At 45.1% G+C, this 13267-nt stretch overlaps 1 protein-coding gene across 1 annotated transcript in view; it reads left to right on the forward strand.

Annotated features, from left to right (window-relative positions):
* Window positions 1–13267, forward strand: part of NOTCH2 (notch receptor 2) — a 126136-nt gene that overhangs the window by 99673 nt on the left and 13196 nt on the right. Inside the window, exons 16-24 of the mRNA XM_081120352.1 lie at window positions 772–891; window positions 1282–1434; window positions 3254–3482; window positions 4216–4417; window positions 5838–5991; window positions 6462–6646; window positions 7588–7720; window positions 10784–11020; window positions 12444–12556. Coding sequence (XP_080976478.1) covers window positions 772–891; window positions 1282–1434; window positions 3254–3482; window positions 4216–4417; window positions 5838–5991; window positions 6462–6646; window positions 7588–7720; window positions 10784–11020; window positions 12444–12556 — 1526 coding nt within the window. The remainder of the gene's footprint in view (window positions 1–771; window positions 892–1281; window positions 1435–3253; window positions 3483–4215; window positions 4418–5837; window positions 5992–6461; window positions 6647–7587; window positions 7721–10783; window positions 11021–12443; window positions 12557–13267) is intronic.

Below are 13267 nucleotides of genomic sequence, written 5' to 3' on the forward strand. Positions count from 1 at the left end.
TGACTTTAAAAACAACCTCATGTTCCTTTTAATAAGAGCATCCCATTATTTTTATTAATTTAATTTTTTTGCTGGAAGCTTTGATTCAGCATACTAAGGCAGAAAATACTGGTGGGCAAATACTGATATTATGCTGTTGCTGTCAGTGTTAGGAGGCATGTTGCTAGGTAATCAGAATTACTTCACTGTTTTCCCATCTCTGGCGGTCTTCTGGTCAACCTCATTGCCTTCTGGAATGGGCCAGCAGAGGCTCCGAGGACTAGGAGGCCGTGCTCTTGCTTCCTACCTGCTCATGTGCATGGGGTCAAGTGTGGCTGAGCCTCCAAGTAGCTGAATCCTAGCTGTGGAGATGCAGAAACTGTCACTCCTGGTTGGTGCAGGTGTCCACATGCATGTTACCACTCGTGAGGATAGCATGACAGTGACAGCTGCTTGCCAGTTGTCGAGTGCCCACTCTGTGTGATATGCTCTGTACTAATAAGGACTTTGTGAGCATTTCTTCACTGAATCCTCAGAAGCCTCTGTGAGATTCATCCTAATTTCCATTGTACTTAGGGGAAGGCTCAGAGAAGATACACAACTTGCCTGAGGCCAGGCAGTTAGTGATCAAGACGGAGCCAAGACTCAAAGGACCATGAGTCTCTCAGATTCCAAAGCTCTAAACCACTACTGTAGATGTGCATTTGGAGAGCATCCTTTGGTATAGAATTTGGGGAAATTTCAGTGTCCCTGGCTAGTTCTCTGTCATGAACTCTGTCGTTTGTTTTGCAGGCAAGAACTGTCAGACTGTACTGGCTCCCTGTTCCCCAAACCCTTGTGAGAACGCTGCTGTTTGCAAAGAGGCACCCAATTTCGAGAGTTACACCTGCCTGTGTGCTCCTGGCTGGCAAGGTAACAACATGGGAGAGGAGAAACCGTAGGTGTTTTGAAAAGTGGGCAGGTCATCAGAATAAATGGAAGGCCCTGGTCTTTGTCGCAAACACAGGCCTTGTACAGGAGCTACTAATGGGAATGACTTAGAAAACCTTTCCACTTTGGATTTTTGTGGCATCCTCTAGTGACTGGAAGATTCTAGCCTGAGTCTGAAACCATGATGCCCTACAGGGAATTATAGCACCTGGGCAGTGACTTGCCAGGGGCACAGGAGCCTTAAGGGGCTTCCCAAAGCAGAATACTAACCAGAGGAGCCCCATCCACCCCAGCTGAAGCTCAGGCCCCGCATAAGTCTCTGTGGGGGTCAGCTTCCGTGGACTGAACCATTCGTTGCCCCTGTGTTTCTAGGTCAGCGATGTACAGTTGACATTGACGAGTGTGTCTCCAAGCCCTGCATGAACCATGGTCTCTGCCACAACACCCAGGGCAGCTACATGTGCGAGTGCCCTCCAGGCTTCAGTGGTATGGACTGCGAGGAGGACATTGATGACTGCCTGGCCAGTGAGTATGCCAGCCGGCTCCTCAGCCCCGGGAGGGAGCACAGGAGCGCAGTGGAGGCAACTGCCTCTCAGTGCCGAGACTGGCCACCCCACCAGTTTATCATGTATCTTTAATATCAATATTTAAAAATCTTCTTTTTGAAGATAGTAGCTTTAGGACTTAAGGCAATGGAATCTCTTTTAAGCATTCCCTTAGTGGTTTACATCAACAAAGTGGGGACAGTGCTATGATAGCTCCTTTTTTTTTTTAAAAAAAAAAAGCAGATCTGTGGAGGTATAATTAACATGTAATACACTGCCAACATTTTAAATGACATATGGCAACCCAAACTGCCACTCAAGTTAATGAACATATCCATTCTCCCAAAAGAATTCTCATCTCTTATAATTTAACCCATCTTTCCATTTCCCTGTTCTAGGCAATCAGGGATCTGCCTCTGTCATTATGGACTTGTTTGCATTTTTTACAGTTTTATAGAAATGGAATCATATAATACATACTCTTTTTTGGAGGAGAGGGAGTGTGGCTTCTCTCCTTCAGCATAGTATCTGAGACTCATCCATGTTGTGTGTATTAGTAGTTCATTCTGTTTTGTTCCCTTATGTGGATATACTTCAACTCACTAGTAGGACATTTGGCTTTTTTATAGTTTGGGGGTATTGCTAGGATTTTTTACAGAGATAATCATGTTATCTCTGAATAAATACAACCACTATACCTTTTATTTTTTGGAAATCTGTATGCATTTGATTTACTTTTCTTGCATTATTGCAATTTAGTATGTCCTAGGTACAATTGATGGAGAAATTTAAGGGAGTGGGATCAAACTGTTTGGATTCCTTTCCCACATTAATAAGTATATCAGTCAAATTTTTCAGTATTTAAAACTTTTTCCTGTTTGAAGTAGGACTGGTAATGTTTACAGTTAGTTTAAAATAATTCAGTCAATTATGGTGGGTCTCCTAAAAGATGCTATGGAAACTATAGTAACTGCTGTAAGAAGGGATAATAGGATTTTTACAATTGCTCTAATAGAGATCACAGGTGAGCCTGGTGTTTGCTTTTTTTTATATTTTTGACCTGTCTTTGCAATTATATTTTAAGGTCCTTAAGAGTAGGGGCTACACTTATTTCTCTTGTTCTGATTTGAGTGACATCTAAATTGCAGAGGACAGTACCATGATGGCAGTTCAGAGTGTGTTGATTAACTGGTATGAGTGTAAAGTGCTCTAAGATTGAGCTATGTGATATTTAAAATAAAATAACAAACCACACATCTTTGTTTCCTAATTCTACCTAAATCTAAAAAATAAAAATAAAAATAGGAAGGATGAATGGCAGGGAAGGGAGGGGAAAAGAAAGGAAAGAAAGATCGGTCAGCACAGGGGGCTGATTAATATATATTAACATACACACACGTGTGTGTGTGTATCCTGATCTGTCCCACCCACTCCACGGCCACATACAGCTTTTGAAAATCTTTATTGACATTTCTGAGATTGTGTGTGTTGGGGGCACATATTTGATTTGTCAATGTGTCGGATGCCAAGTTTTATGACTATTAATTTTGCAAAACTGTTAGTGGTGTGTGTAAAGTCCAATCCAGTGATCACACCAGGATAAGACTCTCAGGCAGGCGTTACTGCGTTCACTTTCGTAAACAGAGGAGTCGGGGCAAAGAGATAAGAAGTGCAAGTAGAGATAGGTCAGTCAGGATGTTAAGCTCTCAGCGTGACGCGGTCCAGGCCGCTCTCCTCCTGAGCCTCAGGTTAGTTGCTGCTGCCGCTCAGAGCTCTCACGTTCGTCTGTAATGGCTTAGATCCCTGCCAGAACGGAGGCTCCTGCGTGGATGGCGTGAATACTTTCTCCTGCCTGTGCCTTCCGGGCTTCACCGGCGATAAGTGTCAGATGGACATGAATGAGTGTCTGAGCGAGCCCTGTAAGAATGGAGGGACCTGCTCCGACTACGTCAACAGCTACACCTGCAAGTGCCCGGCGGGATTTGAAGGCGTCCACTGCGAGAACAACATCGACGAGTGCACCGAGAGGTGAGCAGCCTGGGAAAGAGGGAGCACCGGGGCGGGGGACGGCATCCACGGGGGTCCCGTCCACAGTCACCCCTGTTGCCCAGTCCCGATTCCTTGTAGGTGTGTAGTTAGCAGGTCAGAGGTCAGTGGTTGACCAGCTTAGTGGGATGGATCATCGGTTATTTCTTGCTTAGGGAACCAAAAGAGCTATAATTCTGAACAAAAGACAAATTCTCCTCTTTGTCTTTTGTTCCTATTAGCTGATAATTTAAAAATTCCTATTTCTCTGCAGATTTGTCATCGCTGTTTAAATAATTTCTGGGAGGTCTGTTTTTTTTATTATTATTATTATTATCAGCAAACTTGTTGTCTTTCTCTTTCATAAAGAAATCTAGAGTCAAGAGCTCTCTATTTAGCACTCTTATAAATTAAACCGACTTAGGAATAAACTGAAATATGATACAGAAGGACTGGGTAAAATTTGGGAATGTTCACTTCTCCGGGAATCTCTCATAAACTCGGCCTTTTAAATACTTTTCTAAGCTTCTTGGTTGTGGACAGGAAGCTGGGACTCAAGGCTGATTGGCGAGCAGTCTAGTTTGGAAAAAGGTAAAATTTCCTGGATGTAGGAGTTTGGGATGCTCAGGAGTATTAGCCTCTGTAACATCTTAGGTTCTGGGAACCTTGCTTTTTAAACAGCAGGCCAGAGGCCCAGATTACCTAGCTGATGGTGCTCTCCCTGTTTGCTCCTTAGCTCCTGTTTCAACGGCGGCACGTGCGTCGATGGGACTAACTCCTTCTCTTGCTTGTGTCCTGTGGGCTTCACTGGCCCGTTCTGCCTCCATGAGATCAACGAATGTAACTCTCACCCGTGCCTGAATGAAGGAACATGTGTTGACGGCCTGGGTACCTACCGCTGCACCTGCCCCTTGGGCTACACTGGGAAAAACTGTCAGGTAATTCAATGCCAACCCACTCAGTCAGCTTCCTCAGAGCAGCAAGGTATATACCTGTTTCTTTTCTGGCATAATAAGCCCCTCCTAAAAGAGAAAATTCAAGGTCTCAGGGATATCTCTGAGACAAATCAAGTTGACTTCTTAATAGCTAGTAACTTTTCAATAGCTAGTGAATTCCAAAATAGTGACATTGGCAAGGTTATACGGATTAACCAGCATAAGATTATTATTAACAGACTGAGAACTACAGAAAAATACAGGTAGGAAATAAGCACATAGATATTATTTACATTGGAAATACAAAACGGGGAAAAACAATAAAAAATTAATTTCTAAAGGTCAGATATAATATCTAAGGGGATAATAAATATCATGTCTTACAATGTTGTAACATCCTCAAACCAAGCTATTCGCATATCTTTTAAATTCAAGTACATAAGTATACATTTTTGTGGACTCTTAGGATGGAAGGCCTCCTCAGAACCAACCAGTCTAGCCTTTCCTTTCATGGAAGGAGAAACCAAGTCCCCGAGGGAAAAACGAACTCTTCTAAGGTTCCATACCAAACACACTGTTTAATTTTATGCTGTTTTACCTCCTAAAACAATGGTAAACTGATAGAATTATAGAGCTCCAAAGAATTTAGGGTTAAATGGCCAATTTTCCCCAGCCTTGCAGGTGCACTTCAGTAAGGCCGTGTCTATACTGGACATGCGGGCATCACCACCTCTGCATATTAAACAGGAGGATGTTCTTCCTTGGGTTTCTGCTCATTCTGGCGGTGTGAGACTATAAATGCTGGTGGGCACTCTGCCCTTCCCCCCCCCCCGGCCCCTTTCTGCACAGTCTGTGCAGTGAATTTGCCTTCCTGTCCCTGAGGCCATGCCCACGTGGGAACTCTGGGGAAAGGCACAAGGCCGCTTGCACTCTGCCTCGTGTTTTCCATAAGCCTGATTTTCTCCTCCAAGCTGTTTGACAGTTTTTCGGTTTGTTGACAGGCTTTAAGTGCTTTTACTCGTGTTCACCACCGACAGACTTGCTCAAGACCCACGTGGGTTTCTCACGCAGGATTGGCAAAGGGAGTTACTTACCTCTCTGGCAGCTTTGATTTGCCTTCTAGGCCCTCAGGGTGGCCAAATATCTAGACATAATCATGACATAGGGAATAACTTAACCTATTGGGCTTCCTCGAGTTCTTTAATTTCTGTGGTAGGAACTTTTTAACTAGCAGAGCTAAGAGGAATTGGACTCTATTAAGATGATTAGGTTACTAGGGAACACTGGATCTAGTTTAATGCTTGGGTGACGGCTTTTAAAAAAAAAATTAATTAATGTGCTTTTCTTTGAGTTCTTAAAATGCCATGTGACCTGTTTTCTTTGTTTCTGGGTGCGGACGTTGATGTGTGTGCCTCTGTTTCAGACCCTGGTCAACCTCTGCAGTCGGTCTCCTTGTAAAAACAAAGGCACCTGCGTTCAGGAAAAAGCCGAGTCCTGGTGCCTGTGTCCGTCTGGGTGGGCAGGTGCCTACTGTGACGTGCCCAATGTGTCCTGTGAGGTGGCAGCCACCCGAAGAGGTAAGCTCTGCCCCCTCAGGATGGGGAGAGGGATGGGTTAAAAATGTGAAGGGGATTAAGAGACACAAACTTCCAGTTCTAAAACAAATAAGTCGTGGGGATTTGATGTACAGCATAGGGAATATAGTCAATAATATAATAATTTTGTGTGGTGACAGATGGTTACTATATTTATCAGAGTGACCATTTCATAAGAGATATGTGTTGAATTATGAATTTATACACCTAAAACTAATATAATTTTGTATGTCAACTATACTTTAATAAAAATAACTGTATTCTAAAGGAAACAAAGGCATATTGCACTTGCAGGGCTTTATTTTCAATACATATCTGGTATCGAGGGTCCTAGGTTAGTTGAGAATAAAATTTGTCGTGTCAACTGGCTTGATTAGTCTGCCCATTGATTGGTCTGAACCTGACACGTCCTGTGTCTTCTGTGATGTCTCTCCCTCCACTGGGTGTCCCAGGGTTGCCCGTTGACCGCCTGTGCCAGCACTCGGGCGTCTGCATCAACGCTGGCAACTCACATCACTGCCAGTGCCCCCTGGGCTACACCGGGAGCTACTGCGAGGAGCAGCTCGACGAGTGCTCGTCCAACCCCTGCCAGCACGGGGCCACCTGCAGTGACTTCATCGGTGGATACAGGTGTGAGGTGAGTAAGACAGGCAGGCACTATCAGGGACCTCCCAGAAGGTGGTGCAACAGTTGTCATCAACACTAGCTTATTGAATTTAGCTGCTGATTACACTGCTTACTCATTACTGTTTCTTTAAGTCCCCTGTGCAATTAGTTAGCATATCTCTAGAAAGAGATTTTCAGAGAAGTCTGAACCATCTGGCTTCCACGGGGTTGCCCCTGCTCATCTTAACTTTTAGGGCCAGGATTCACTACCAGGGTGCATTTCAGTCTCACCCAGAGACTCCGGCCTGGCGGCTGAGCGACATCACCAAACACACAAGCCCCTCTCAGTTCCCGCTTCCCTGGACACCGCCGCCCTCCTCTCCTTACCCTCTTTCCCCACATCGACACCTGCCACAGCATTGCCCAAATAAAGCCACCTCATGGTCAGTATCTTTTTCCTTGATCAGCCCCGAAATCCCTCGAACCCCAAGATCTACCACAGCTCGCTAGCCTATTCCCCTCCCCTCCCCTCACCCTGTCTCCACCAGTTTCTCGCACATGCATGTAGTTTCCTGAGCCTGGAGGTGCATAAATGCAGCATCTTTACCACCATCCACACAGACTGCTGAGTCGTAGCATCTTCATCACATACAAAGGGATCCGTATTTTAAAGATGGGACACCCTGCACACGGGGACAGGAGTTCTGCACAGGGGCCCTATCTGAATATCCCTCAATATTCAGTCCTTGCTGTCCCATTAAAGTGGCCTGGCGATGTCAGTGCTGGTGAGCTCTAGTGAGCCCCACACAGGATGATTATTGAGAGTGTGGTGACGCCAGAGAAAACATACATGTAGGAGCCGGGTGGAAGTGGGGGCAGAGGGTCACAGTCACGTTCCGGATGTCATTGACTCTCTTGGTCTGTTTCCAACGATGGTCCAATATTTCCTGTCCTTCTGTTTGCTCCTGGCAGTGTGTCCCAGGATACCAGGGTGTCAACTGCGAGTACGAAGTGGATGAGTGCCAGAACCAGCCGTGCCAGAACGGAGGCACCTGCATTGACCTGGTGAACCACTTCAAGTGCTCCTGCCCACCGGGCACCCGGGGTATGGAACCAGCCCTACCCGTTCTCTGCCCAGGGTGTTCTCTAAGTTATAAATCCAGTTTTAGTGTTGGGGGTGTTTTGTTTTTTAATCAAACATTTAGTTCCGAATTCTGATAATTCAGTCATTTCACTCTCTCATCTCTTGCCTGGCTCTGAAGTTCTGACTCATGTCCTTAGTGACATCTGGGTCTTGCTGACATTTTATATTCTGTGAAACACAGAATGTGGAAATCATGTAATATTGCAACAAAATTAGCCTGGTGCGCAAGATTTCTTGGAGCTTTAAGGGAAAACAACCAGCGGCCTCTTGAATAAATAATTCACATTCACCAGCTTATGTATTTTTTAAAACTTGCCAAGTCTTGCCCCCTCTAAGGTGGGGAAATGAATGGATGAAAACATTGGTCTGTTTTCAGAAGCCCAGGGAGGAGCCTGATGGCCTAAGTATTGCAGTAAGGCCTACTGAGACCAACCCTAGACTGGAAGGGTGGAGCCATCTTTCTCCTGTGGCCCCAGCCTCCTGGAAGGAGCTTAGAGTATTGTCTGTTAGAAGAGATGTAGTTATAATGGTATCTGCTCTGAGCAGCCTGGGGGGGGGAGGGGGGAATGTAAGAGACCGTCCACATTGGTTGGACGTTCATCCTCAGTGTCAAAAAGAATGCCAGGGAAGTTTATATACAGTGTTAGACCTTTGTGTCAGTGATTCTGGATAATTTGCCTTCCTTGAGTTCAGGGTTTAGCTAAACATAAATAGAAGAGTACCCCACTAGTAGGCTAGTTATTGAGCAATGAGGCTAAAGAGGAATAGAAAACAAAGGAGAGACAAGCCTTTAAACATTTAGAGATCTGTCCTGTGAAATGGAGAGTTGCTCTCTGCACTGGAAATCAATAGTTGAGACAGAAGTAGAGGTCAGCTTTGTTTGTTCCTTTGAATAAGTGTACTGTTTAGGACTAGCTAGGATTCTGGTGGTTAGCAAATTGGTCCTCAAATCTCAGTAGCTTAACACAGCAATGTGGTTTTTTGGGGTTTTTTCTTTTTCTTTTTGGTCATGCAAACTTGGTGTGTTGGGCTGCCTCTCTCTCTTTCTCTCTCTTTTTTTCTACCAGAACTTTATTTTTTTTAATTTATCTTTATTGTTGAAAGTATTACAGATGTCCCCATTCCCTCCCTTCCACCCTCCCCCAGGCCTTCACCACACTATTGTCTTTATCCATGGGTTATGCATATATGTATATAACTTCTCTATGTATTTTAGATGTGTGGTTTGAAATACTTGGCTTTCAAGGCCTCCACAGTAGGGGCAGAGAGACAGGCTTGCAGGGTTATATAGCAGCTTTCAGTAGTACCTCAGTCTGGAAGTGACACCCATCACTGTTGCTCATAGTATATTGGCCAGAATTAGTAAAATGATCTCAGCCTGACTGCAAGAGAGACTGGGAAATGTGGGCAAGCACATGGATATCCACCGAACACTAAGCTCTATGCTGTATTTATACCATGAACTTTTATTAATTAGAGACAGTTTTAGGATAGACCATTTCTTAAGGCAACACAATTTCTCTCTTCTAAGCACTTGTTAAGGATGACTTAAACAGTAGATTTGCTTTTATTTTTGACAGTCTTTCTTTAGGAATTTTGAGTTTTTCATCCCACTGCTTTTTTTTGCTTTTTTTAAAAATCTTTATTGATTTCAGAGAGAGGAAGGGAGAGGGGGAGAGAGAGAGATAGAAACATCAACGATGAGAGAGTCATTGATTGGCTGCCTCCTGCACACCCCCCATTGGGGATCAAGCCCACAACCTAGGCATGTGCCCCGACCAGGAATCGAACCAATGACCTCTTGGTTCATGGGTTAACACTCAACCACTGAGCCACACCGACCAGGCTTGAATTTTTTATTTATTTATTTATTTACTTAATTGGAGATGTTTCCATATCAAAATATAGAACTTCCTTAATTGTTTTTATCCTGCAGAATTCCCTTTTATGGGCACGCCACATTTTATGCAACTATTGCCCTAGTGATAGAAGTTTGGGCTGGCTGACATGTGTATAAGTGTATTTGTAAAATAAATTTTCGGAAATGGGATTGCTGGGTTAGAGGACATATGCATTTGTAATTTGGGTTGATGTTGCTGAATTACAGTGTATGAGCATACTGCTTCCCAGTGTGGATGAGTGTATTCTCATTTAAGAGTCATTTGGGGGGGGGGGGGAGCCATTTGATTTCCTTTTTCTATGGTTTCTCCATTCATATCTGTATTCTTTTTTCCCATTTCATTGTTGATCTTAATACTTTACAGAGGTTAGCCGCCTATGATACAAATGTAAATATATTTCCCAGATACGGTTTTTTGTCTGGGGTTTTTTTTTTTTTTTTTTTATGCAGAGCTTTTTATTGTAATCAGGTTGAAGTTATCAGTCTTTTCTATGGCTTCTGGATTTCGAATCCTAGACAGCAACACCTTCCACACCCTAATATCCTAAAGGAACTCTCCCATATTTTCTTCAAGTACTAGAATACCGGATCACTTTTTCCCCACGACTGCTGATTTTTCCAACATGATTTACTGAACATTTGATCTTTATATAGTGATTAGAGATGGCACCTTTATCAAATGCTAAATTTCCCTATATATTTGGGAGTTTTTCCAGAATTTCCTTTTTTTATTCTTTTGTTCAATTACTTTATCAATATTACCCTAGAGGTTTTAATGATTATGATCTCCTTTTTCCAGGGTTTTCTAGGCTATGGTTATAGTTTATTTTTCCATATAACTTTAGAATCAGATTGTCTATTAAAAAATCCCTGGGGACTATGTCATTGAGTGAAGAAGGCATGTGAAGCCCTAAGCATATTTTTCCTTTGCTGTGACTGGTCCCAGGAGGATGGTGGCTGCCGTAGATCAAGAGTGTACTTTGCCCTGTCTGACCTTCAAAGTCCCACCTCAGGTCGAGGACAGGAGTGGGATGAATTTTGGAAGTGCCGGCAAGGGTGGCTCTCTCCCCCTGCTGGGAAGCAATGTCCCAGACCAGTCCTGACTCTCGCGCTCTTTCCTCCAGGCCTGCTCTGTGAAGAGAACATTGACGACTGTGCCAGGGGACCCCACTGCCTCAATGGTGGTCAGTGTGTGGATAAGATCGGGGGCTACAGCTGTCGCTGCCTGCCGGGCTTTGCGGGAGAGCGGTGCGAGGGGGACATCAACGAGTGCCTGTCCAGCCCCTGCAGCCCGGAGGGCAGCCTGGACTGCATACAGCTCACCAACGACTACCAGTGCGTGTGCCGCAGCGCCTTCACCGGTGAGCGCTCGCGGCTTCCCGGGGGAGGCTGGGCCCGTGTCTCCCCTCCGGGGCCCAAGGAAGCTTCTCACACGGGAAAACTAGTCCTGCTTCATTCAGGGCCCAGTTTTTCCCTAGGTCTGTGCCCTGTAGATGTTATAATCAATCACTACCTTTTATTTTTCCCCAGACACGTTTTCTCTCTTGCTATACGTTGATTTTATATATATGTACGTATGTATATGTATACATATGCTATATATACATATACACATACAGTGTATGTACAGTTATGTAGCAGAAATATAAAATAATGGAATGGTGGGAGAAGTTGAGCAAAGTAACATTTTTTAGTTGTGGTGAAATACACAGAGCAGAGTTTACCATCTTAGCCATTTGTAAGTGTAGAGTTCAGTGATATAAGCGCATTCTCACTGCTGCGCTGCCATCACCAACATCCATCCACAGAACCCTTGTCCTCTGAGCAAAGTAACGTTTTGTTTTCAGGAACCTCACATCCAATCTGGTTCCATCACCCCGCCTTCATTCGGCGTGTAATGACCCGAGTTACTAAGTAGTCACCGCCCCTGGGACCTTCTTTTCACCTCTGGGACCCGGAGATGCTTGGGATCTTCCAGGATCCTTAGGGGGATAGGTCCAAATTGGGGTGTGTCAAGCTTTTTTTCCCCCCCAGCAGAGGACATCAAGATGACCACATCCTGCCTCAGGACAGGGGCCCTGTCCCAGGCACTTACTGGTTTCTTCTGGAACAGGGCACTTTGATGACTTTGGGGACTGAAATTGCTGTTCATTCTAACCGTGGCAGTACCCTCAGATACTCAGTTTAGAGCTTCGTTCTGCGCTTCTGGGGTGTTTCAAAACTTACACCTACTGCAGTGGGAAAATGAACTCCGGGAAAGTTAGGCTGTATTTTAGAGCAGCGCCAGTCAGGTTACAGAAAGGCTAAAAAGTGATTGAAAAGAGATGTTGTGGATGAAAATTCTCTGTAAATTTCAAGTCACCGTTTGTATGTGTTGGCCTGGGTTAGCCCCTCCTGTGAAGTAGATGATGTTAACCAAGTGCAGTGAACAGTTTTGCTAAATGTGTCTTCTGACATTTGAGAGCTAAATGCCTTCATAAAAAAAGCGTTGTCCTTTTTTGAGGTTTTTTGGTGATGGTTTCAGTTTTTCATACCCAACCTGCTTTGTGAGTCGCTTGGGAATGTATGCCACGTGTGCTTGTAGTGTAGACAGGACAGGCGAGGAGGCTGGCCTGAGCCAGGGGTGGGTTAGGCACTGTGAGATCCCGTGTTCCTTCACATGCCCTTGACCTGAGCTCGCGTACCTCTCACCCCTGCCCCCCGACCCTACGGCACCCGCCCCCTCCCCGTGTCCTGCTCGGTGACTTCCACTTTTTAAAGCTCCTTTTCACTTTCTGCCTCAAGGTCGTCACTGTGAAACTTTCGTCGATGTGTGTCCCCAGATGCCTTGCTTAAATGGAGGGACTTGTGCTGTGGCCAGCAACATGCCGGATGGCTTCATTTGTCGTTGTCCCCCGGTAAGTGCCGTGTGTCATCACACAGCCTGACAGAGCTGAGCTTAAGCTGGTTTTCCCGAGCTGCGTGGGGAGCCCTCTTGGTGGGGAGGTGTCTTCATTTTAGCTGCCTCAGAAGGAAATGCTCGGGTTTTCCACTTAGAGCTGTTAGATACTGAAACAGTGAGCTCCCTGATCTGCCATCATCTAGCTTCAGAAGCACCCAGGGGAAAACCACAGAAAGTGGCAACCTGTTCCCTGCAAAAGGACTGCTGTCCTGGCCTCCAGGCCCTGCACTGGAGGGTCGTCTTGCAGCCCAGATTGGGGCAGAGTTGGTTGGAAATGCTCTTTGCTTACATTCCTTAGCAGGGCTGTTAGTGAACAAGCTGCTGCTTAAACTAAACTTTAGCCATTTGCTATGCAGACTCTTTCCCCTCTGCCAGAGGCTGAAACATCCCTAAAACAGAGATCACTGTGTGGGGGGAGACCCCGAAAGGAAACCTGCGCAATAAGCTTGGCCTGGGCTACGCAGGAAGTAGGGGAATGAACTAATGTGGGAAAGCGTTTACTTAGACCTCCTGATGGGACTCCCGGCCCTCCCATAAAGCTGTTATATAAGTGATGGGATGATAATTAGGAAGGTGCCTGTGGATGCAGTGTCACCTGCATCTTATCCCACCATGACCTGTGGACTTAATTTGGAAGTGATCTCTTAAATTGGCAGAGTCCACATCA

This window comes from Miniopterus schreibersii (genome assembly GCF_964146895.1).
Source record: "Miniopterus schreibersii genome assembly, chromosome: 19".
In the NCBI taxonomy this organism is placed as follows: domain Eukaryota; kingdom Metazoa; phylum Chordata; class Mammalia; order Chiroptera; family Miniopteridae; genus Miniopterus; species Miniopterus schreibersii.